General features: G+C 37.0%; 1 protein-coding gene and 1 pseudogene across 5 annotated transcripts in view; one reads left to right on the top strand and one right to left on the bottom strand.

Annotated features, from left to right (window-relative positions):
• PAM (peptidylglycine alpha-amidating monooxygenase) overlaps window positions 1-27460 on the top strand; it is a 310801-nt gene that overhangs the window by 189948 nt on the left and 93393 nt on the right. For all 5 annotated transcript variants that reach the window (XM_043982355.1, XM_043982346.1, XM_043982336.1 and 2 more), the window contains exons 10-12: window positions 1763-1843; window positions 2153-2229; window positions 2666-2769. In XM_043982355.1, coding sequence (XP_043838290.1) covers window positions 1763-1843; window positions 2153-2229; window positions 2666-2769 — 262 coding nt within the window. The remainder of the gene's footprint in view (window positions 1-1762; window positions 1844-2152; window positions 2230-2665; window positions 2770-27460) is intronic.
• Window positions 6443-27460, bottom strand: part of LOC122740316 — a 38526-nt pseudogene continuing 17508 nt past the window's right edge.

Below are 27460 nucleotides of genomic sequence, written 5' to 3'. Positions count from 1 at the left end.
CTGGCTTTTTGTTGCCTGTTGCCTGGTTGAGCATGGAAGTAGGAATTCCCCATGCTGACACAAATCACAAATCTTTCCAGCATTTATTGCCTTTTGGACCTTAACTCTGGAATATGCATTGAGAGTACCATTATCTTTTAGAGTGAATTTTGTTCCTGAGTAAAACTAAACCTTGTTAAACTCAAGAAGATAAATCAGTACATTTTGAGGCACAAGTGAGACCCACATGTCTCAAACCTCTATTGATATTCTCACCATCTTTAATGGAATAATTTTGGTGCCATCTCTCTTACCATTTCTACTCAATTGTTGAAGTACTAATGAAGAAGAGCAGAGAATAGAATGTAGATTATAGAAACTGAGAAAAGAACAAGCCAGGTATGCTTTCTCTGAGCAATTGAGAGTAGTCTATAGAAAAGATAATACCATAGTCTTTTCTTATAATCAGAAAACTAGCAAGTCCAGCATTAGCTTTTTCATTAATCTTAGGCCATTGAAACTCTCTGAATCTCAGTTCCTTTATCTGTAAAATGGACAACATAATACCTGTCTTTTGCTGTCTTTGAGGGATATTGTGATGGTAAATGGAATAATATGAAATTTTTTTTCAGAGAGAGGCAGTATAATTAGTTAAATTATTTTATCATGATTTTTACTTTAAGGCATCTTTTAAATTAAGGCAAGATGATATAGAGAGCAGACCTTAGAGTTATAAACACATGAATTCAGGTATCTCCTTATATATAATCACTTGTGACCCTGACCAAGTCACTCAACTTCTCAGTGTACCAATCAAAGACTGTAAATTGAAGAGGAAGTGCTGATCTGCCTTCATAGAAGGAGTTTTCTCATTGGGAGTTTCACCTACAACACAGAAATCCTTGTTTGGTCAGTTGTTTTCAGTCATGTCCATGCAGCTCTTCACGACCCCATTTCGGGGGTTTTCTTGACAAAGATACTGAAATGGTTTGCCATTTCCTTCTCCAGCTCATTTTACAGATGAGGAAACTGAGGAAAACAGGGTTAAGTGACTTCCCCAGGGTCACACAGCTAATAAGTGTCTGAGGTCAGATTTCAACTCAGGAAGATGAGTCTTCCTGACTCGGAGCCCAGCATTCTATACACTATACCACCCAACTGCCCTGAAATCCTAGGACTGGTTTAAAAAAAATCTTTTTAAATTTAATGGCCAGAACTACCTCCTCATTACTTGATGTCCATGTGTTCACTTTAAAACTTTTTATGGAACCCAAACTATGTGAAAGATGTTATATTGAGCACTATATTGTATACCAAGATATGACTCCAATAGTTGAGAAATATATAGTCATATATTTACATGTTTTAATTTGATAAAAAGAAAATCTTTTACCAGTGAAATTCAAAGCAGATCTTATCAAGCTAACTTTCTCCACAGAATAAATTTCAAGATTAAAGTACTAGCCAAATACTCTGACAGCATTTTAGGTGTCCAACCCTGGTCAGTTTTGTTTATGAATTGTTGATGTGATAAGAAAGTTCCTGGCATGCTTTCCTATTCTTCTTTGATGTCTCTACTATACCTAGTACAATGTCTTTCATGTAGAAGGCCTCTATATAAATATTTGTTGAATTAATTATTACTTCAGAGAAGATTGGAAAAATGTTCCTCATTCGTTGAATGTTACAGAAATGTCTTTGGTGGGCTTTCTAACCAAAAAAAATAAGGACTTTGCCTTGTTTAAATAATAACATTTTTTCTTTCTCTTTTCATTTCTAATAGTGATCAATGCAGATATATCATGCCATTACAAAAAATATCCAATGCACCTCTTTGCATATAGAGTTCACACTCACCACTTGGGTAAGAACTTTGGGCAACTTTATTTAAATATAGTGTTTGTTTCTTTACATTATGCTAATTGTGATAACATAAGCTATAGTTTGCCTTCATTCTCAAAGTTATCTTGAATGAAAGATACTAACCACTCCTATTTTCGAGAATAACTTGAATTTTTTACTGAGTTTACCAAAAATTACACTGGAAGGTTTACCTATAGACAGGATTTCTTTTTATTTTGAAGAGACATGTATTTAATTTAAAAGTAGTCAGTCAAAGATAACATATTTAAGGTATTAGTAATAATTCATCATAGGTATGTGTTTGTTGTAGGTAAAGTAGTAAGTGGATACAGAGTAAGAAATGGACAATGGACATTGATAGGTCGACAGAGTCCTCAGTTGCCACAGGTAGGTGAAAAGCAATTGAGCTTTGGGGGGAAATAAGCAAAAACATCTGATAGTTTTCCCATTAATCTCTTGAATAGCTTGTGTATACTGTTCCTAGACCCTATATTCCAATTTGCTACAATATTCAGTCTTTCTTTGTTCTGTTAAATTCCAACATGATTTTAAATATACTGGTAAAGACTTATCTATCCCTGAAATAACTTTAAATCAGTTTCTCAGATTTGGATAATCAACTTCTAAATTTTTCCCAGAATTTTATAGCATGTAATTTAATTTTAAGTTTGGTGTCCTTAAGTTTAAACCTTGGGATCAACTTTTCTATCAAGCCATGGAAAAAAATAACATTTCACATTCTCAAAGCAAGCCGAAAGCATTAGGTCCAGGATTCCATACAATTTGTTTTCTTAACATATTTCTATCTTTGTTTTATGGACAGGCTTTTTATCCTGTGGAACACCCAGTAGATGTTAGCTTTGGTGATATTTTAGCAGCAAGATGTGTATTTAGTGGTGAAGGAAGAACTGAAGACACACATATTGGGTATGTTTCCCAAAACTCCTTCCCTACCTTCTCTTTTTCCTACTTTCAATGAAGCGTGATTAAGAAAAATTGAATAATGTAGAGGTATACAGTTACACCGATCTGTATCATTCTTTCAATTAAAAATGTATTGACTCTTTCCAAAACATTAAGAAAAAGATTGCTCAATTTTGTTATATTCCTTCCTTCATGATTTCCACATGATACCTTATATACCATATCCATAAGATACATATCAAGTAAGTTGATAGAATATAGCTTCTTTCTCCTTCATCAATTAATGAAAATATCATCATTTCGAGATGTAGCCCCTAATGTGTCTTCCTTCCCACATTCAAAAAATAAGTCAATGTTATTTATACATTTACTTTATCCCCCTCTTTCTTGAAAAAAGAATTTTAGAAAGCTTATATAAGTTAAAAATACATATGAAACAGAATAATTCAAAATAAAAATATCCTCTCTCCCTTTCCCTTCCAAAAAAATAATTAATAGGAGGAGAGAAATGCATGTCCCAGTTACTCGATGTATGGAGTTATTCTTTTTTTTTTTTTTTAAGTGAGGCAATTGGGGTTAAGTGACTTGCCCAGGGTCACACAGCTAGTAAGTGTTAAGTGTCTGAGGTCGGATTTGAATTCAGGTACTCCTGACTCCAGGGCCGGTGCTCTATCCACTGCACCACCTAGCTGCCCCTGGAGTTATTATTAACCAATAAAAGGAAGCAAATCATTTTATCTAGAAAGGAGAAAATTGTCCTGTTATTGAAGGGGAGGAATATATCATGTGCTTTTTTATATACTGGGGACATTGGATAGCATAATGAAGAACATCTTTAACTACAGTTATGTAATAGGTGAAGAAATATTTTGCAAGTGGACAATCCTGTCATTATCTCTCTTTAAAAGCTGAGAGAATGTTGTTATTTTTTTTTAAACTTTGGAGAAGCTAAGAAAATAGGATCTAGCTATTTAGCTTTCTGGTGATATAACAATACGCCTTATAGTAGGACTTTACAAATTATAGATGTAGGAGCCAGTTTGAAAATTTAAAAACCAAGTTTACTTTTTCCACTTTGTAATGAAAAGAAAGGAAAGATGGAAGGATAACAGTATGTGAACATGTTTTGATTCCTAACCTTGATATGAGATCCATACAAGGAACATAGACTTAGAGCTAAAAGGGACCTTAGAGGTCAAGTCTAACTCCAACATTTTACAGATGAGAAAATCAAGGTGCAGAGAGTGTAAGTGACTTGCCCAGTGTCACACAGCTTGTAAGTGTCTGATATAGGTTTGAATCAAGGTCCTCCTGAATCCAGGACTGGCATTCTATGTACGGTCCCATGCAGCCTGAAAAGAGCCTTTGAAAAGGATGAAATAGCAGGAAGTCTAGCCCATCTACCAACCATTTCTTGGTCTCCTGCTCGGGACCTGTCCCTTCAATCCTAATAAGTGGCAGAGCCACAATCTAAACTGGAACAGATATGATTGTAGCAGAAAATTCCAAGGTCTGCATTGCTGTAAGGGAAATTGGCTAGTGCCACGGGCTTCTTTTTTTTTTTTTTCAAGTTTTAATGATAGTAAAATATTATTGTGCGTGAATAAGAGAAAAGTAGATTTCTATAAGTTCAGGTTAAATACTTCCTAAAATAATAGGTTTGTATTTCTTAGGGTGATTTGGCACCTAGAATTTGTTGAGCCTTAAAGGTCCTAGCAGAATCTCATGCAACCTTTTGGCAAGTGCTAAATTTCTATCAATTCATTATGGAATTCTCTGGCAAGTGCTTGAAGAACTGTTATTCGATATTGTTCATTAAGGAGTGATCCCCTTTGCTTTAGACACAAGACCATTCCAATCACACTGGCGTATCAGCAGTTCACCCACATAGAATTCCATTATCCACCTCCTTGACTTTGCCCAGGATGTCTCTCGTATGCCCTAAAAGCTCTGCTTGTCATCTTTAAGAATTACTCAGAAGCCATTGTTCTTCTCAAAGTTCAGTTCATGGACATACTAACTCCATGACTCAGTGCCCGATTCTCCCAATTATAAAGGCTCTCCCCTGCTGAAAGTACTTTGTCTCTTCTTTAATTCATTCTCCCAACAAGCTAAATGTGTTGGATGTTGTGCTAGGTACTGGGATACCAAGATAAGAGAAAAAATTTAAAAAGAAAGATCTTGCTCTCCAGGACTTTGCATTCTAGTCAGTCAATAAACACTTATTAAGAACCTACTGTGTGTAGGGGGGATAGTGATATAAAGCAAAACTAATGACATACCCTGCTCTCAAGGAGCTAACAGTCTAATGAGGGAGACAACATGCAAATAACTGTACAAACAAACTTCATACTGGATAAACAGAGGAAGCACTAGAATTAAAGGAGATTGGGAAAGGCTTCCTCCAGAAGGAAGGATTTTAACTGAGATTTGAAAGATGCCAGGGAAATCAGGAGGCGCAAATGAAGAGAGAGAGAGAGAGAGAGAGAGAGAGAGAGAGAGAGAGAGAGAGAGAGAGAGAGAGAGAGAACTCCAGGCATGGGAGACAGTCAGTGAAAATATCCAGAGGCAGGAGATGGAATAGCAAGGAGGCCATTGTCACAGGATCAAGGAGTACATAGGATGTGTGAAATGTAAGAAGACTGGAAAGGTTGGGTGGAGAGGCTGAGTTATAAAGTTCTTTGAGTGCCAAACAAAATCTTATACTTAATCCTGGAGGTGATAGGGAGTTTATTGAATGGAGGGGGGCGGTGTTACATAGTCATCAGACCTGTGCTTTATTTAGGAAGATCATTTTAACAGCTTAGTGGAGAGTGGATTAGAATGAAGAAAGATGAGTCAGGGAGACCATCCAGCAGTGTATTTCAGGAGTCCAGGTATGAGGTGATAAGAGTCTCAACATAGTGGTGGCAGTGTCAGAGGAGAGAAAGGGAGCATATAAAAGTGATATTAGGATAGGCAATGTTCTTGTTGAATTGAATTTCTGAGAGTCAACATTACTGTTATAAAATTTTTGCATTATGTCTTGTCTTAACAGAGGTGGACTTAAGGTGTGCCCCTGTGTAAAGCTAATTTTTTTTTCTCAAATAGAAGTTCTGTAAAGCATGCATATTAGCAAAAAGCAACAGATGTAGGGGAAAACATAGAAAAAAGGCAGGTATAAAATCCAGCAGCTTCTCTCCACACCTGGAAGACAAGAAAAGTGTTTAGGCATGGAGAACACTGGAGATCAGCTGACTCAGCTCAGGGCTCAGGGCTGCTCAGTAATCAGAGCTGCTTAGGAGTTTTATAGGAAAAGTAAGAATCCTGCTCTGATTGTGTGGCTCCAGTCAGATAAACTCTCTTAGGCTATATGTTCTAGGGATGTTGCTGACCTGCATTGGTAGAGGAAGTTTCTACATCTAGTAGTTATCTATATTAGTAAAATCATGGGTCCAGTTCTTATTTCTAAAAACATTTCCAAAATTAGTTTGTTGGGGGGAAGGGTGTGTGAAAAAACAGAATATCCGGCTCATCAGCTGTCATTAATGTCATTACTAATAACCAACTCCAGGATCCAATATAAAATTCTCTGTTTAGTATTCAAATCCATGTATAACTTGCCCTCCCCAACCTATCTAGTCTTTTTTTTTTGTCATTGGTGGTTTATTTAACACAAATAAAAATGTGCAAATTTTTACTCATTTTCTTCACTCAGTCTAGCGTTTGGATTGGTAATCTTGATGGCTAGCTGAGCTGCTCTCTCAACTATGACTTTCCGATTCTTCGAGGAAACATTGTGAGCAATTTCAGCACAGTAAGATTTATTGCACATCAGCACTTCTAGCTCTTTGATGTTGTGTACCAGAAACTTCCTGAATCCACTAGGTAACATGTGTTTTGTCTTCTTATTGCTTCCATAACCAATACTGGGCATCAAGATCCGGCCTTTGAATCGTCTTGGAACTCTGTTGTCAATGCCTCTTGGTTTACGCCAGTTTCTCTTAATCTTGACATATCAGTCTGACTGGTGACGAATGAACTTCTTGGCTGTCTTCTTGACGATTTTGGGATTCACTAGCGGTCTGAGGGCAGGCATGGTGCCGGTGAAGAGAGAGCTGCCCCTCCTCGGGAAGCGCTGAGGAAAAGAGAGAGAGAGTAGTCTTCTTCCTCTTAAACCTCTTCTACCCATGTATGATATCTGATAGATGTTGAGATAGATGTTGTATTGGGGAGAGGCATTGGCAAGATTTATCCATTGGTGCTTATTTCAAATGAGAGGAACTTCTTCCCCTGTTCCCTCCGGGCCATGGACCACTCAGGCAAATAAACGTGGATGAAGATCTTATCTGCTTAATCCCTTAAATTACTCACAAACTAGCTTTATCCTTTGAAGCTCACACTCTCAAAAGGATTTGCTAATCCTATTGATCATTCCCCTCCCTACCACTTTCTCTGTCCCATTGAAGGTATTAGTTTCTGTGTATGGCCAAAAGTGTGGCAAACAACATACCAAGCTGCTCTAACTAGACATACCATTACCTGACCTGCATTGCTCTTCCTCCACTTCAAAAACAAGATCAGCCATGAAATCATTCTAGGCCTGTTATCTGAGGTCAGATATTCTGGACCAGATCTGAGTGGCCAATTAGGTGGTTCAAGCTATGGCTTATAATGAAATGAGATACCAATAGACCATATAATGTTCAAGATAGATAGATACATAGATACATAGATAGATGAATAAATAAATGAGTAAGTAAATAAACAAATAAATAATAAAATCTACTTAAAATTAACATAGAAAGGATATTCAGCAAGAATATAGCACTGGTTCTTATATGCATAATTCCTCCTCATCTTCATAAAGATAAATGTGTAATGAGAACATGTTGATTCATACAATAATGAGATGTCACTTCTAAGGGGAGATGGGTCTACTACGGATACATATCACCAGTACTATGTAATGATGATGAAGGTGATGATGCAATAATAATGCATTTATACGGTGCTTTAAGGTTTGCAAAGCACTTTACAAATATTATTTCATTTTGTCCTTATAACAAGTAAGTAAGTGTTATTATTATCTCTATTTCACCAATGAGGAGACTGAGGTGAATAGAATTGAATTGTCACATGGCTCAGAGTCATATAGCTGATGAGTGAGTGTCTGAGGATGGATTTGAACTTCAAGTCCAATGATCTGTCCACAGAATAAAGAGGGTGCCAATTGATGCTGTTTATTTCTTTGGGCTTTTTTTCCCCTTCAAAATAAGGAAAATAGTGCTTAGGATTTTTTTCATAGATATGTTGCAAGGGCATTATAATTTGTGAAACTTGTTTTTCTTAGTTTAAATATATTTTAAGGGCATCTTAAGGTTATTTTCCAGAAAAAGCTTTTAAAGACTAAAATAAAGATACAACTATTATTAAGGTGGGTTTTTGTTGTTAATGAAGTTAAAAAAAATTAAACCTTCTTTTTCATATGAAATTAAGGTTATAAAGTGTACACTAAAACCACCTGAAATGGAAAGGGTTAAACATTTATCTGCTGATCTGAGTAAAGTTACATTAGTACACATTTGAAAGTATAAATAAAATTATTATTATTTTTAGGATAAGAAAGGCTGTTAGTTATCAGGGGAAGGAAACAACAGTCACACAGGAAGAAATCGCATTTGATAAGGTGGAGGAAGGCTTTTTTAGTAACACTCTAAAGCAATTTTGAGAGTAACAGGCATCTATTGGGTATTTGGCAAACCAATGTCTAAGTTAGAATAAAGAATGTGATTAGCTTTGAGTCTCCAAAGAGGACTGTGATTTGCTAAGTTTGATGTCCAAGTGCTTGATAAATGTGTTGAATTTGGCAAAGGGGTATGATAAAAGCAATATATTTTATGTTTAAGGCATTATGAAAGAGAGCTGGTAGTGAAACTGGGAGATATTACAAATCAATCAATAAATATCATATGACATAGTGTTTAGAAAACTGGCTTCAAATCTAGGAAGACCTGGGCTGAAGGTCTGCCTCTGAGATAGACAGGCTATGTAACCCTAGGCAAGTCAATAAACGTCCTATGCTTTAAATAATTATCTGTAATTTGTAAAGAAGATACTTAGATACATTTATAAGGGGCTGGGAGTGAGGAGGGGGGAATTTCTTATCCCAGGAATTTCCTAAGTCAAGAAAATTACAGGTCCAGTCTCTATTTCTAATGTCAAATGTATTATTTAATAAGAATTTAAAAAGTTTAAAGGGGTGACTATAACAATTTGATTATAGACTATAGATTCTATGAAGGCAGGAGCCATTTTTATTTGTGTTTTTCTATTCCCACCACCTGGCAAAGAACCTTACATATTTTTGTTTGTTTGTTTTTTGTTCTTACCTGTTATTTTACTAGTCTGGGGACTTCCCAGCAAATGTAGAAACTGTTATGATATTAGTAGCACCTGTTTTGTTTGTGCTGGACTAGTTTCCTTTTAAAGAGTCAGGAAGCCCATTCTCAATATTTAGTTGGGCTAGGGGACTAGGGTTTGAATAATTGGTTTGGCTTCCTTGTGCCCCCTGAGATATAAAAGGCTTAGCTTATGTTGAGTTGGTGCTTGGGAAATTTTAGTGGAACTCTTAAAACCTTTAAAGGATGCCTTTCTGACCATGGCTAATTGCCATGTTGAACACAGAAGCAGAGGATAGTAGCATTTTATTTGAATTAGTATACTTTTTAACCATAGGAATTATATCCTTTTTGTCCCTGGTGGTTAGTAAAATCATTTTATTACGTTTCATAGTCCCCAGGGGTTTATTGTATTCTAACCCTGAATCATGAGACCAGCATGAGTTAGACCTTGACCAGAATATTTGGCATGGTCAGCATGTGCTATTTGCAATGACTTTGTAGGTAAATTATTTCTTGAAGTAGAGGAAGAATGGTGCATAAGAAAGGAAGCCTCAGGTGATTTGATGGATAGATACAAGACTCTTGTCTGGTATATGTAGAGGTACATGAGGAGCTCCCTCAGTGGGAAAAGGCGGGAGCTCCCAACTACCCTCTCCTCTGGCAGGTTTAGCATGATGGATGCTACAGGGAAAGGAGAAGTATAGAAAAAAGAATCCCTTGGCTCTTTTTAACAGTTTTAGAAAAGTGGGATTGCCGGTATAAGGAAAATGAGAATAAATTGTCCTTGTGTACTTGGCAATTATAGGCAAAGGTGAATGCATTTTTTACTGGGATAATGCCTTAAAGGCAGAGGAGGCAATTATTTCCTCCCTCCTGATGGAGATGGAGGATGGAGTACTGTGGTACACAAAGTCTTCTTATAATAATACTATATGGCCAATGAAGAAGAAAATGGCACCTGGCAATTTACAGTAGATTATCAGGAGCTGAGTAAAGTTGTTATGCTGATTGCTATAGCTGTTCCTGACCTTGTCAACATGCTAGACCAGGTAACACAGGCCCTCAGCAAGTGATATGTAATCACTGATATTGTCAATAACCTTTTCTGTATTCTCATGGTGAACATTAGTCAGGAGCAGTTTGCTTTAACCTGGTAAGGCATTTTATATGTTTTTACTGTCCTTCCTCAGGATTATTGGAATTCCTCTTCATATTGCCACAGATTGAACTGAGTCTGAAATAGTCCCCATATCCTGCAGACATGGATGGTCACTACAAAACTGATGCTGTAACATTTGTGTGACCAAGTTGGATGAGGCCAAAATGGCTGAGTCCCTAAATCAGATGGTGGCTCATAAGAGGATCAAGGGGTAAGAGATCAACTCTAAGAAATTTCAGGATCTAACCAGTCAGATAAATTTGTGGAAATATCCTGGATAAGGAGAATTCAAATGATTACAGATATAAATCATAATAAGCTACTGACATTCACTTCGTAAAAAAGAAGCTCAGTATTTTACTGAATGCTTTGGGCTCTAGAGAATTCACATTCCACACACCTGGTTACTTTGATGGCCCCCATTCACTGAGTCATTTTCAAATCTGCCTCTTTCAAGTGAAACTCAAAACAGGCTGTCTTTCCTTTTCATCCTTATGATCCTGTGTGGCTTATGTTCTTGAAGCTCCCTTTTGACAAGAACCAAGATGAGTAGAGCCTTTGGTAGGCAAGAAAGGGTGTCCAGATTAAATGATGGTCAGTGTTCCGGAATCAAACCTGAAGCAGTCATTAGTTATATCTCCTTTTTTAAAAGTTTCTTGCCAGTTATTAGGTCCTAGTTGCTACTGAATAGATGATGCTGGTTGTTACCTCTTACCCTACTCCCACCCTAAGTATTCAGATGACATGTCGTTAGAGTCTATTGGAAAGTGGGATTTGATGTTTAGATGCTCCTTGCCAATTTAGAGTGATGCCTTGGACAGCCAGCAAGGCCTTGAATTCAACCACTTAATTCCCCCCCATGAAATAGCTTTGCCATCCATCTCAGCTATGGTGCTGAGAAAGGTGTCCTAAGTAGTCTCTAAAGACTTCTTTCTTGCTCATAAGACCAAAATGATTCTAGTCATCTTGAAACTATTCATTCTGCTCTAAAATAACACCTTAAAATTGCTAAAGTAATCTACCCTTTTGTAAAACTCCTGAGAGTTAAGTAAAATGCTGGTCTGTGCCTAGAGTGAAATAGGAAGAGATGACAAATTAAGTTGGATATTGAATAAAGCAATATTCTGATTTTTTTCAGTTTACATTGTAATATATATGGGTGGTTATATTGTTTCAGTCGAACAGTAAACAACCAAGGCACGCTGGAATGTAATTCAATAAGAATAATAATACTTTGTATCAGGTAAATATGTTATATATTTCTCATTTTAAGAAGGTGGTAGCCCTGTAGAATCACACAGAATCACAAACCCTCAGAAATGGGAGAGACTCCAAGTGCCATCTAGTTCCAAGGCTTCCTGTATGGAAATCTCCTCTACAGCATGCCCAGAAAATATCATTCAAACTTTGCCTGAACGGTTCTTTTTTTTTTTTTTTTTTTTTTTGGTGAAGCAATTGGGGTTAAGTGACTTGCCTAGGGTCACACAGCTAATAATTGTTAAGTGTCTGAGACCGGATCTGAACTCAGGTCCTCCTGAATCCAGGGCCGGTGCTCTATCCACTGCGCCACCTAGCTGCCCCCAAACGGTTCTAATGAAGGGCAATCTACTCTGCCCAAGGGATAGTTCTGTGTCCAGGGTTTTTTTCTTTACATCAAACCTACATCTTGATAAATTCTACCCATTGCTCCTATGTCCAGGTAACCTTCCTATGTGTTCCTACAATTGAAATTTCTTGCTAGTCTATGGATAATTAGGGTTTAGAAAACAAACTCTTTATTCTAGTGAGACAGGGCTAGAGTTAGGTACTGGCTACCTTAGCTGAAAAAAAGAATTAGTGCACATTTATTTAGCCTTTCTCAAATGCCCAGCTCATAAAAGACATAATCTTGCCTTCATCTAGTCTGGAAGCTCCTTTAAACACTTAAAACATTCTTATTCCAATTTTATTTCTTTGTGTGCATAACTTATGGTCTAAACATAATTTTAAGCTCCCTGAAAGCATATGTTTTTTATATTTATTTTATTATATTTATTAATATTATTAGTTTATTTATATTACTATTTTATTATATTTATATTTATTTATTATATCTTCCCTATTACGTCACCTCATAGCCCTATATATGGTATATTACATATCAAAGGCATTTAATAAGTACTTGTTGAATAATAATAACCAGCATTTATATAACACTTGATGGTTTTCAAAGCACTGTACATATATTATCTAATTTGATCCTCATAACAAACTTGCAAGATAGGTTCTATTATTACTCCCACCTTATAGATAGGATATTGAAGCAGGGAAGGTTAAATAACTTGCTCATTGTTATAAGGTAGTAAGTGACTGAGGCGGACTAAAACTCAGGTCTTCTTGATTCTGAGTCTAAAACTCTGCACTACAAAGAATGAATGAAATTAAGCAATTGTTCTTCCTCACTCTGTGAATTATCCGGGGTGAGACTTTTCTCTTTTTGTGAACTAGTTGACAAAACCAGCATAGGCAGCAACAGAATTATAAATGAACAAACAGCAAAAGCTAGTAATTAGTTAATTGTAAGCCTTAACAAACAGGCTAAAAATTCTTCCTTGAGGGAAGGGTCTGTGCTGTTTTTCTTCAGTAAATAGTACATTGGCTTCTATATTACACAATTTCAGAATATCTGAGTTGGAAAGGACCTCCATTACCATTAGCAAACTGCTACCTGAAAAAGAATTCCCTCTGCACCTGTGGGGTCAAATGCAAATAGTAATGGGGGCCACTAAAACATAAAAAGGATCCCTGCCAACTGCATATTGACTTAGGAAACCAGACATTTATATATTTCTTTTTTATTAGTGTATCAACACATCAACGTCAAACAGGGAACTACATTTTGATTTGGTTCAGGCTGATAGTGGCCAGTAGGCCATGCATTTGACACCTCTGCTGTTGGGTATGGGCAGGGGCTCAGGTGTATACAGCCCCTGTACCCCCAAGATAAAAACGGGATACCAAAGAAAGATACTGGCAGCTCCAGAGTGAACAAGATAGAATTTATTTAAAGGAGACTTACAGTGGCAGTTAGATGGCGCAGTGGATAGAGCACTGGCCCTGGAGTCAGGAGTACCTGAGTTCAAATCCGGCCTCAGACACTTAACACTTACTAGCTGTGTGACCCTGGGCAAGTCACTTAACCCCAATTGCCTCACTGAAGAAAAAAAAAAAAAGGAAACTTACAAACAGGGAGTCAATGTCCAGGACGACCCGCAGATGTTATGTGAATTCCTGTCAAATCCCCACCCCCCAACCTTCCCTGAAATTTGTACATGTAGATTATATATGCATACTTGGCAGAAAGCCTTCTTTGTCTTTGCAAGTGTGAATCAGAGGTATAGCGGCATGTGCACAGGAGGTTGATTGGTCAAAAAGTTGTGTGATTTCCCCATGCTTGACTAGGATACACTAAATGTTTTTGCATGGGAAAAGAAGCAAATGAGTTTGTGTTGTGCTCATAGAGTAGGGGTTAAATAATGGTCACCAATCCAAGTATTCTGGTCTTGGGATCTCACACTCCACCAAATGTCCCTGGGAAATTATTGTTAAGAAAGTCTCCAAAACTGTCTAGGACAGGCTAAGGGTAAAACAGTGTGCCTGAAAGATGCACATGCGCACATACCTCCCCTTAGGCAACAGGGTGAATGGGAGGTCAGATTTTTCCTTGTGAAACCCAGCCATACAGCTAAAGTCATAGTACCCTACATCTGTTCTACAACAAACCTGCCAGATATCCATCCTTTTGCTTTGATGGCCTTCAGTGAGAGAAAACCCAGTAACTTTCCAGGGTACCCCCTTCCATATTTAATTCAAGATCCAACTAACTCAAGGCTAAGTTTGTCTCTTTATTTCTCCCTTTTGTTGCTGCTGGGTTTGCCTTCTGTGGTGAAACAGAATAAGTCAAATCCTTCTTCCAAGTGATGGCCTTTCAAATATTTGAATACTTTAATTGTGTCTCAAAGGTCTTCTTTTCTCCAGGCTAAGAAATATGCTTGTCAGAAATGAATTTTTGTAGACACAAGCAACGGATCTGTGCTAAAGATGCGCAGACCCAAGAGACATGGTCTGAAGCAGACAAGGGGTGAGCAAATAATCACAAGTTAGTAATCTTCCTGTTGCACTAAGCAGTTGTTCCTTAGAGTATAAAGCGTTTTAACGCAGCATAGGAAAATTACATTATTAGTAGCTATCTTTAGCAGTTTCAGAGAGTCCTCCCCTCAAATTAAATATAAGCCTATATTAAGAAAGATATCTGGAGAAGGTAAGAGAGAGGTTCTGTTCCCTGTTCTGGAATTCAGGAATTGCAGTGTAGTTGAAAGACCATTCTGAAGTCCTCTTCCATCTACCACTTACTAGGTTTGGGCTATCACATAATCTCCCATAGCATCAGGTTCCTTATCTGCAAAATGAAAATAATATTGGCATTACTTACTTCATAGAGTTGTTAGGAAAGCGCTTCACAAACTATAAAGCACTATATAAATTTGAAGTATTATCAGTTTCCTAAAGAGAGATACTTTTAAGAGATAAGCTGAGCTATGTGACCCTGGGCAAGTCACTTAACCCCCATTGCCCCACCAAAAAAAAAAAAAAGAGAGAGATAAGCTGATAACTAAAATATACCCCACCCCAAAGCGTTGTATTAAGATTGATCTTAAACTGTTACCATTAAATAATAGAGTAAACTCTTAGATAAGGTTTAAAGTTTTAAAAAAAAACCAAGTTTCTATGGAAGAGTGGTTGTGAATTTGTTTTATTTTTAATGCAGATATTCTTTGCTCCTTTAAAAAAGTAAGTGTGAGTCATTTATCTTGTCCAGATTTTTACCAATTCCTACAGTACTGACATTATAATTAATCAGTTCTTAGAAAATTAAATAATATGTCTTATGGCATTATGTATACTTTGTGCTTAACATGCCAGTTCTCTAAATTCATGACAAATGCTGAAGCCAAAAAAACAAAAAGTGCTAATCAGTTCAATATTCCTACAACCTTGTATAAGAGCACCTTTTACCTTTCCTAAGCATTCATTATATTCTATTTTGCATCACTTATTGTGTAGTATTTCATATTTATTCCTGTTAGATTATAAACTCTATTATGATAAGGAGCTCATGTCTTAATAATCATTTGTCTCCCTTTGCTCCACTCTTTTGCACATGGTAGGAACTTAACAAATGTTTATTGAATAAATAAAAGAGAATCTTGAAAGTATTGCATATCAAAATTCAAAAGTTTTGGAGTAGTTTCATTGCTTCATAGATTTAGAATTGAAAAGGATCTTTAAAAATCATCTAGATCAGGGCAGCTAGGGGGTGCAATGGATTGAGCACCAGCCCTGGAGTCAGGAGGACCTGAGTTCAAATCCAGCCTCAGACACTTAATCCTTACTAGCTGTGTGACTTAATCCCAAATTACAAGCAAGTAACTTAACCCCAATTACCTCACCAAAAAAAATCATCTAGATCAGTTTTACAAATGAGAAAATAGGCAAAAATAGTGATTAGCCAAGGTCACACAAGTACTAAATGGCAGAGTTGAAGGCTGAACTTGGCCTCTCTCATGCCAAATTAAGTACTTTTTTCAGCTCTCCCCACTGCTTTCCATAAGATGTAGGCATAGCCTTCATACTGGAGCAACTAGCGATCCAAAGCCCTAAAGATTCCATGACCTTCATAATAACTAAACCAAAAGAATAATATTTTCCTTTGTAACAGGATTGGTATGTTATATGTGTGAAAATATTCAAAACGTTGACATATTAGAAAATATGAATGGCTTGATATATTTGAACAATTATTTCATCAGCATGAACCAATTCTTAACCTATATGTTTACTGTAAATGAGAACATAATTGTAATTTACCTTCAGTAGTTTGCCCTTTAGTTATTTACCATTAATATTTAATCTCCCTCTATCTAATGGCTCCTTCCCTGATGCCTATAATCATACTCAGATCTTCCCTATCCTTAAAAAACCTTCCCTTAACTTTGCCATTTATTTATTATTGTCCTATATTCCTTTCCCCCATCAAACAGCCAGACTCATGGAAATGCTATCCAAGCTCATTGGCTCCACTTCCTCGCCTCTCACTTCTCAGACCCCAGCAGGGAGACAGCAAGCTTCCACTATTTGACTGAAAACTAATCTTTCTAAAATTATGGGTGACCTCTTAACTGCTAAATCCATTGTGTGTTTTCTTAGGCCTAATCGTTCTCAACCTTGATGCAAGAGCCGTTCCTCCAGGATACTCTCCCCACCTTGGGTTTTGAGAACATGTAATCTCCTGGTTTACATCTTACCTATCTAGGGGACAGCTAGGTGGCACAGTGGATAAAGCACCAGCCCCGGATTCAGGAGGACCTGAGTTCAAATATGACCTCAGACACTTGACACTTACTAACTGTGTGACCCTGGGCAAATCACTTAACCCTCATTGCCCCACAAAAAAAAGTGCAAAAAAATACAGCTCTCCATAGAAAGAGAAATTTCAAAAAAATAAAAATAAACATCTTACCTATCTCACTGCTCCCTCTCACCCTCCTCGGCTAGATCATTATCCTTGCATTGGTGTCCTTCCAGGCTCTATCCTAGGCCTGTTGTCTTTCTATATTCTCTTGATCATCTCATCAGCTCCAAAGTGTGCATTTGTTATCTCTATGATGAAAAGATCTATGATGATCTGTAATTGACTGGCTTAATTCCAAATCTATATATTCAGCCCTCATCTCTATCCTGAGCTCCAGATCCACAAGAGTATATGCCTGTAAGACATCTCTACCTGTATGTCCCAAAGGCTTATTAAATTCAACATAGCCAAAACAACTCATTGGCTTTTACCCTAAACCCATCCCTTCTCCTTATTTACCTATTTCTATTGAGAGTGGAACCTTCCTTCCAATTACCCAGACTTGCAAGATAAGCATTACTCTCAAGCCTTTGCTTTTCTTTAGCTCATCATATGCAATGAACTGCCAAGACTTGTTGATTTTACTTTCATAGCTGTCCCCTTCCCTCCACTCACTTTGCTACCTCTCTAATTGAGATTCACATTACCTCTTGCCTGGGTTATTACAACAACCTCCTCATTAGTTTTGATGCCTCTTCTCTCTTGCCAACCTAATACATCTTCCACATAGATTCCAAATTAATATTCTTACAACGTAGAGAATGTCTGATGATCTCATCTTCTCAAGAAGTTTCAGTGGTTCCATATTGTCCCAAAGATAAAAATACAAACTCCTCCTTCTGATATTTAAAGCTTTTCAAAATCTGGTTCTTTCCAGGTTTGTTTACCATTACTAGAAAGACAGCCTGCTTTCCAAATAAACCGACCATCTTAGTATTTTCCAAATGCAGCAGTCTATTTCCTATCTCTGTGCCTTTCTAGAGAGAATTCCCATGCCCTGAATTCTCTCCCTCTTCAGCTCTGCCTCTTGGAATTCCAATCTTCCATAAAGTTTCAGCTCAGGTTTCACCTACTATATAAGGTCTTTACTGATTACTCCATGTGTTAGTGTTCTCCGTTCAACCTAAAATGATTTTGTAAATTTGTTGTTGTTCAGTCATATCAAAAATGTCTGACTCTTTGTGACCCCATTTGTGGTTTTCTTGACAGAAATACTGGAATACCTTGCCATTTCCCTCTCCAGCTCATTTTTACAGATGAAGAAACTAAGGCAAACAGGGTTTCATGACTTGTCCAGGGTCACACAGCAGGATTTTTACTCAGTTCTTCCTGATGCCAGAATTGGTGCTCTATCCACTGACACCCTCCAGAATGCTAACATACTCAGAAGCATTTCATTTTTGTCTGTATCCCCAGAACTTAGTACATAACTTTGCATATAGTAGGTACTTAATGAATGCTTATTGATGACAACCTTTTTTCAAGTTATGAACCCCTTTAGCAGTCTGGTAAAGCCTATGAATTTCTGCCTGCTCAGAATGATGATTTTAAATAATTGAAGAAAATGCTAACTTTCACTTAGATGTTAGTGAAAAAGAGATGTATTTTTCCCATTCCTAGACCCCTGAGATCTATCCACAGTCCCCTTGGATTGTGTACTACAAGTTAAGAACTCCTGTTCTAGATGCAATAGGGTATCTATCAGTGAACCTTTGTGAACAAGAGAGTAACATGGTCTGACCCATGCCTTAGGAATAGCAATTTGGAGGATACATTGGATAGGAAAAGATTAAATTCAAGGAGACATATTTGAAGGCTGTTGCCATAGTCCAAGTGAAATATGATGAAATGCCCTCCTGACCTTTATCTTCATGGGCATCCTGTGAAGCAGATAGTACAGGTATTATTATCCCCATTTCACAGATGAAAAAATTGACTCTCAGAGAGGTCAAGTAACTTATCTGCAGTTGTATTTGAGCTTTGTTTCTCAAAACAATATCATGTTGTTTGTTTAAGGGGTGGAGGGAGGAATGATCATATTAGCATTTTACTGCATGAGGAGAAATGAAATTTTCAACTGAAACCTTTGGTTATAAATGACCACACCAGAAATAGCTACTAGTAACATCACAGTGGTGATTTGTAAAGGCTCAGGTGCTGCATTACATTACAGTGAGTTCAATGAAATCGCCAGTTAAGTAGGGAAAGTTGCAGGGCTATGCACCTCTATTTGAATGCATGCATAAACATGGCTCATGTCCCTTCCACTTTTTCACCTAAGCTTGTTCTGTCTTAGCTGCAAAGATGAATTACAGATCAACTAGAGAAAGGGAAAACAATTGGAATCAGAGTGAAAATTAGTAACCAGTCAGAACCCCAAATCCCCTCCTCAATACCTAGTGCTGACACAAGGCTTGATCCTCTGGAATCTGTAGTGTTAATGTAATGGGTGTAGGTCCACTGACTGGATGTGTCAGCTTAAAGTGGGTGGTTCTTTAGCACTTCAAGAGATCTGTGATCTCCATAGTTTGGGGGGGTCTTTCCTTCATCTGTTTAAAACTCAAGCCCTTCATTTCCTCTTATCCTATGTGATCTGGTTCAGACTGTCTGATTTGAGGAGACTTCAAGTTCTCTAAATTCCCATTATCATACATTTGGAAAGAAGGTCTTTGTAGCTATACCTTGAACTAGAGGACTTTATACTGGTATTTGAATTATATCATCTTATATTCTCAAAAGAAAATTGTGTAATATCCCAAAAGCTTTGACTGAATGGCTTGTCTCTGGTGAACTCTAACTAAAATATTTTAAAACTGGTTGTGATTTTATCAATATTAGGAGATACTACTGAGGAACTTTTTTCATAAATCTGGTTCAGCATTTTCTCCACCAAAAAAAAAAAAAAGTCTTAGAGATTTGTCTGGGTGCATTGAAGGATTAAATGTCTTGGCCAGAGTCCCACAGACAGTCTGTGTCAACAGCAGTTCCCTTAAAAAGTTTCTATAATAGCAAAATAACAGGTTCATATCACTCTCCCCTCCAAATAAAATCAATATTCAAATAGCAATCTTCATCTGACGTTTTTGCACTTCTCTTACCCATAAATGTTCTTTCCCAACTTCTACTTCCCCTAGAAAGTCAACATAATTTCACAAGTCAATATGGATTTGGTCTATTAAGCCTACCTACTTACACATTTGAATGAAAACTTATCAAGTGCTTCTATTTTCAATTGGGGCCACTTCCTCAAGTATCTTTCCTCTCAATGTCACTAAACTTTCTACTGAATCTGTGACATATCTTCTTTAAGGAAATTATCACATTAAAAATTGTTATATCCATTCCAATTCAAATTTTAGGTAAGAAGATACAAATCTTACCTTACAAAGCCTCATTTCTTGTAATGAAAATTTTCCTTATCAAATGAAATGGTAATAAATTGTTAGCTAATATGGGTTTATTCCTGCATCACAGATATCTGAAATGAATTGTATTAGGTGAATTAATAGAAACAGTGTATACAAATTTTGCTTCAAATACTGTTCCCTTAAAGTTATTGCACTTAAGAGAGTTAAGTACCTTTTAGTGAAGCAATGTAACACAGCAAGTAGAGACTTGGAGCCTAGAAAAATCCTTGGGCAAGTCACATGACTTCTCGGTTCCCCAAGCAACTCTTTATAATAATTACTGCAGATGAGTTGCTTGTTTGTATTAGAGTTTTACTCTTCTGAAATTCTAGGACTAGCTGGCCACACACAAAAAAAGTTAATCTTTGAATGAAATAATTTTTCCATAGTTTGAATTCAATTCAGTAAGTATCTGTTAAGTACCTGCAATGTACAAAGCACTGTAATAAGCCTGGAGATAGAGGGGGGGAAAATAAAACTCCCTTCCCTCAGGTAGTTTATATTTCAAGAAAAGAATACAACATCCATACAATATGTAAATAGAAAGTAAATTTGAAGTATATACAAAGTAATACAAAAAGAGGAAGAAAATGCTAATAATTAATTGGAAGGATGCTTGAAAGTAGAAGTCCTGAGCTGGACTTTGTAGAAAATTAGGGATTCTCTGAGCTGGGGAAACAGAGTAAGTTCATTCAAAATATGGAGAGCCATCTGTGCAAAAGCATAGAAATGGGAAATAGAATGTCATGTAAGGGAAAGAGACATAAAAAGACATGAAGGAGGGGCAGCTATGTGGCACAGTGGATAAAGCACCGGCCCTGGATTCAGGAGTACCTGAGTTCAAATGCGTCCTCAGACACTTGACACATTTACTAGCTATGTGACCCTGGGCAAGTCACTTAACCCTAATTGCCCTGCAAAAAACAAAAAACAAAACAAAAAAACAAAAACAAAAGACATGAAGGAGAGTTAAGAAAGAAACTGACAAGACTGCATATAGAAACCAGTCTTGTCAGTTTCTTTCTTAAAGAATGATAATAAAAAATCGTTATAGATAAGTAGAACCCCATTCTTTAATTTTAAATATCTGTGACAAATTCTAATAGCTAAAATATGTAAGGAATTAAGAGCTATTCCCAAATGGTTAGGCAGTTAAATAATATGGACAATTTTCAAAGGAAGAAATTCAAACCACCAATATGAGAAAAAAAAATCCATAATGCCAATAAAAAGTGAACTCAGTTAAAATTCCAAAATTTCACCTCACACCCATACAATTGGCAGACATGATGGAAATAAGCAGATGTTATACCATGGGGAGAAAAGTACGCTAATGCTTTATATTGCTGGTAGAACTATAACTAGTTCCCAGCCGTTCTAAAAAACAATGTGGAATTATTAAAGAAATATCACTATAATCTTCACATCCTTTGACTGTCCATCCAACTACTGAGTATATGCCTCAAGGAGATCAAAAAAAGATAAAAGTTCAATATACACCATAATGTTGCTTAGGAGCTTGAGGCAACATGGAGTATTGCATAGCGGACTAGTCTTGGAAATCAGAAAGACCCAGCTTCTGCCTCTGACACATAGAGCCTCTGTGACCCTGGGAAGGTCACTTAAGGTATCAATTTTCCAGGTATTTGATTAAAACTATTAGTTACAGAACATTTGCTCATCTAATGGAGTTTCCTCACCACAAGTTCCTCATAACAATGACAAAAGAAGTCTAGACCAAAACCCAAAATTCATAGCAGCACTTTTTGAGATATCAAAAACCTAGGGGAAAAAAAGCTAGTTCCCATTTATTGGGGAGAAATTGTGGAAAATGTGAGGTGTTAATATAGTAGAATATTACTGAGCCATAAGAAATGGGAAATTTAATGAATTCAGAGAAGCAAAGGAAGATTTATATGGAATGATGTAGAATGAAGAAATCAGAACCAAAAGAATAACATATACAATGGCTACAATGACATAAATGAAAACAACAATAAACACAGCTCATCTCAGAATAAATGCAATTTCTCATCTTGGTGAGTGGGATGGGAAGTACACCCACTGACCCCTGTAATAAAGACTTGAGGAGAAAGGAGGTCGAAGCATTGATTTTATTTCTTTCGAAAGAAAGGTGTACCACACTCACTGGGACAACCAGGAGGTGTGACACACTGGGATTAGAAATCAAGCAGTTTTTATACTTTTTACAGACATCTAATTTGAGCAAAATGCGGTAATTGGGTTCAGCAATAAATCTTTCTCCTGGGATGTTCAGCGATAAGTCTCTCTCCTGGGTCAGAGTGCCCCAACCTCAGGGGTTCAGCCATAGGTTATTTTGCAGAATTTCATGTTTCAGCAACAATTTATCATATCTACATAATGTCTCGGTGCAGATCCTATGAAGCAATTTTTAAATTGATATGCCTATATTTAGAAAGGGGGATAGTAGCTTCTCGTTATTGCCTCTCTCTGGAGAAAAAAACAGAGAGAGAGAAATAGGGGGCTTTAAGGGGCTTTAAGACTTTGAGATCAGATCACTAGGCCGAAGGGGGGGCACTTTCCATCTCAGTGGAGGGTCATATCCATATGTCCCTCTCATTGGTCAGCCAGGTTGGATGAAGGAAACACACTTTTCTCTTCTCAGTAGTCATTTTTGCTTAATTTTTTTTTGTTATGACTAGAATAAAAAACAAAAGTTATCTGAAACAACACATAGCAGCTAGAGGCAAAGCAGCTACTGTTCTTTTGCTAGCCATCACCTTCAGAATGTGTGAGGAGTCGCTCTCTTCCAACACTTTTCTTAGCTGCCCTGGGGTTTGTCTCTTAAGACAACATCTCCACTCTGTGACCTCACTCAGGAGCACTCCTTTCCACTGGTTTGTAGATAAGAGGGAAGGGAGTATCAGAGGAGAGTAAACATGGATTAGGTTAATCACTTCAGTGAAGCATCCTCCTTCTAAAGAAGTGTCAATCCACCATTTAAATCTACTTACCATATGGCTCAGATGTCACCTAGAATTAATGGTCCAGATTTATAAAGTTCAGCATGTTTTCCCACTATTGAGAAACTTATAAAATCATTAATTAAGCAAAACTCATTGAAATTCTCTCATTTTGTTCAATGCCCAAGCTAGGAGAAAGCCTGGTACTTTGGACCCAGATTCTAACATTTGCTCTTTGTTTTTTAAATCTCTGTATATCATGAGCTATTCACTACCTTTTTTGCAGTCCTCTACCTCTTAAGTAAAAACATACCCAAGATGAAATAGTTAGGACTTTTATCACAAGTAAAGTCATACCCCAAACAAAGCAATTAGGATTTTTATCAATAGTGAATGTTTATTAATATTTTGTCAATAGCAAATGTTTTTAAAAATATTTTATCAATAGTGAAACAAATTAATAATTAAACCAAGAATTGTGAACAGGCATAATAAACAGATATCTCTGCTATCCTAGGCAGAGAAAGAGAGGGGAAAAGCATACCACCACCCTTTCCAATCTCCTGGAGAGATATAATTGAGCCACCCACAGGCCATTCCAGCCATACCTCTCATTGGAGTCCTGGCAAGTGACGGCTGTAGCTGATGAAGTCAAGCTGTCTCAAATGCCCAATCTCTAGTCCTCCAATTTTCCTCTCTGTGCTATCGTACACTTGACCCAATTCTAGTCCAACCTTTAACATCTCTCTCCCCAAAAAAGAAAATGTAGTTCAAATTCTCCACTCCTACCACTGTGCCATGTCCTTCTCAAAGGTGACAAAAGTCTGTCTTTCCTGGAACAGGAACAAACAATGCTAGGTTACATTTCCCAGCTCACACAGCTAATCCCTGCAAAGAAGTGACACCAAAAGCCTGGTACACATCAGTGGAAGTTAAGAAACATCATCATCATCTTCTGAGATGTAAAAACTTCACTAAATATATATTTGATACCAAGTATATATCCAATATTCATGAAATATAAATTCAAACTAACTTTTTAAATTTTTATATGGCTTCAAGTTAAGTTTCTAACAATTTATAACATTTAAAAACCTCTAATAATTTAACAGAGGAGTAGGGAGTATTGGACCTCTGATGCCACTGGCTTAAGAAACTCCAATATAAGGAAGATTCCCTCTCTTAATGCAGGTCAGAACCTTCTCTGCAAGTTGGAGTCTTGGAGAGTTGCCTAAAGAATTGAGAAGTGAAGAGACTTGCCCTAGGTCACATCTCCAGTATGTGTCAGAGGCAGAATTTGTACCCTGCTTTTCCTGGTTTTGATGCCAGTTCTCTGTTCACTATGCCATGCTACCTCTAATCATTCTTTTTTTTTGGTGAGGCAATTAGGGTTAAGTGACTTGCGTAGGATCATACAACTAGTAAGTGTCAAGTGTCTGAGGTCAGATTTGAACTCAGGTCCTCCTGACCCTAGGGCCGGTGCTCTATTCACTGTGCCACCTAGCTGCTCCAAACCCTAATCATTTGGCATAATGCCATGAAATATTAAAAAAGAAAAATAGTGATCATGGAAAATTTCCTTAGAGACATATGAAATGTTCTTTATTCAGAAAAATTCTGCCATTCTCCTTTTTTTTCCAGCTTTATTGGTAATACAGACCTTTCAAGGGTGGTACTCAATATCTCCTTTGCCTCATTTGGCACACCCTTTCTAATGCATTAAGCCATTGCTTTTGTGATGATTTTTAGTTCAGCAGAAGATAACTTCACCATGCTACCTTCTGTCTGTACTGCTGTCTATGCCTATCATTTTCTTTCCTTCTCAGTACCATATTGGGACTATATTTCTTATTGAAATGTTCCTTCATCCCAAGTTCCATAAAGTGTTAATTGTCTATACTAGATGGTTTTGTGCTTCTCCATATGGGTTCCATGCTCACAGATTAATCAGTTTGCCTTTGTCTGAAATAAATTATACTTACTGTGAGCTGATATGACTGAAATCCTTTGGAATTTGATTACTGTGTTTTAATTTTTACACTCTAATATTGCTTACAAAAATGGAATTTTAGAATCCTCATTCAAATCTGTACTAAAGAAAATATCTCCAAGTATACAGGTGCCAAAAACAATCATTTAGGAGAGCATCATGTCTTTGACTATCTCACTTCAAAAGGGGTCATTGTCCAGGTTGGCATATTTCTGAATTGATTTTTCTCTAATAAAGGAATAAATATTTAGTTTTGCCTGGTGGAAAACAATCTCTCCTTTAACTGGATTTTCATATAAATACCCTATTTACATTTGTAGCTACTTTAGTACTGCAGTATTAGGAGGTAGACATGGAGGAGAGTCAAATTAGTCCCTAGACTCCCTAGTTCTCCCTTTTTAAAATTTTTTTTTTTTGGACAGGGCTATAGGGATTAAGTGAATTGCCCAGGGTCACACAGCTAGTAAGTGTTAAGTGTCTAAGGCCGGATTTGAACTCAGGTACTCCTGAATCCAAGGCCAGTGCTCTATCCACTGCGCCACCTAGCTGCCCCTAGTTCTCCCTTTTTAGGTATGAATTTGAATAATATTGATTTGCCCAAAGTAATACCAATTGATAGTTACCTAGGCAGAACCAGAATCAGGAATAGGTCTCCTGATTCCCAGTCCTATTTTCCTTCCATTACACAACAATAATATGTCACAGTCAAGACCCAAAAAGCACATTTTTTTCATTTCCATAATTGGTGCCCTCTATCCAGCACTTCACATTATCTCCCTTACAGTTGTGCCTATTGTTTTGTTTACAACTAAGGAAACTAGCCTGAGTATCATGTACACATCTATGCTTCTTTATATTGTGAAAGTTCAAGTTTGAAGTTGCCACAAAAAATTGCACATAAAAGTGTCCAAGCTCTGCCTTTAGACTTAATGAAACTATATATCATAATCAAATTCATAAAGGTTTTTTCCATTCATTAATTTGAAAAGGTTACTTGGATGTTGTGTTTTCTGGTTTTGTAATGAAATTCCATAGTTCACTGATGGACCCATTCAGTCCTTTTTTCCCCCCTTACCTCTCCCTTATTCTGAATAGGGAGAAGCAAAATAATGCTACAGCAGTCTCTGACTCATTATATTCACAGCAGCTATTCTTTTATAACCCAGGTTTTTGGTGGGGTGTTGGGTTTTGGTTTTTGTGTTTTGGTTTTGGTTTTGGTTTTTTGGTGGGATTTCTTTGGCCAATAACAAGGCTGTTAAGATGCATTTCCTATAATGGTATTTGTCACTATGAAAATGTGTCTAGTGAACAAGTATCTATTTTGAGGATGCTTATGACCAGTGGCTGTTATTTTATAGAAGAGGCAATTACACTGGACAAGTATCAGATCCACATAGTGAGAAATGGAATGACTTTTCTTTTTATGTGTTTACAGAGCTTTCTGTATCAGGAATTCATTTTCTGTGAATCTCAAAGGGACCCCAAATTAGCCTAGAGAAACTAAATTCTCTTTTGAACAGTTGTTGGTCGTTGGGATTTCTGGTTTTTGTTTTTGTTTTTTTCCTTCTTCTGTGCCTGGTATCGTTACTGTTGCTATAGTGAATGTGCTACATGATGCAGACAGAAAAGTCAGCATTGATATTTTTCCAAGTAATAAAGAGTGAATTCCCAAACCTTTTTCAAAAGTGTAGGCTTGGGGGCTAGCTGGGTGGTGCAGTGGATAAAGTACTGGCCCTGGATTCAGGAGGACCTGAGTTTAAATCCACCTCAGACATGTGACACTTATTAGCTGTGTGACCCAGGGCAAGTCACTTAACCCTCATTGCCCCGCCCCCCAAAAAAAGCGTAGGCTTGATGGAAAATTATGAATACTAATTTTAAAATATTCTTTTGACTTGAGTATATGAAACTTTCACAAAGAGTTCAAATATTGAATTATCTCAGAGACTTAGTGTGTTGGTAGTATTATATAGTGGTAAATTATATTATGGTCCACTTGATTTAAGGAAGCCCTTCAGTCTAAGAAAGAGTTGGCCATTTTTTAATGTCTCAAATGAGGGTGTGTTTACATCCTCTCAAAGAAAAATCACAGAAGTTGAGAACTGCAAGAGACTATAGCAGTCATTTAGTTCAACCACCTCATTTCACAGATTAGGAAAAATTATTAGAATAGTTAATTAAATGGTTTTCTCAAGGTCATATAGGTAGTTATCTCATAGTCAAGATTCATACTGAGGTCTCTTGATGCCACATCTATTGCTCCTACAACCAATTTCATTTTCTGTACTATAGAAACATCAGATTGTGCTGGCCTACCAGATATCAAGAAAATACCTTGAGTGCATTTATAGTTGTAATT

The sequence above is a fragment of the Dromiciops gliroides genome, chromosome 1 (assembly GCF_019393635.1).
Source record: "Dromiciops gliroides isolate mDroGli1 chromosome 1, mDroGli1.pri, whole genome shotgun sequence".
In the NCBI taxonomy this organism is placed as follows: domain Eukaryota; kingdom Metazoa; phylum Chordata; class Mammalia; order Microbiotheria; family Microbiotheriidae; genus Dromiciops; species Dromiciops gliroides.
This window is presented reverse-complemented; position numbering and strand designations above follow the sequence as displayed.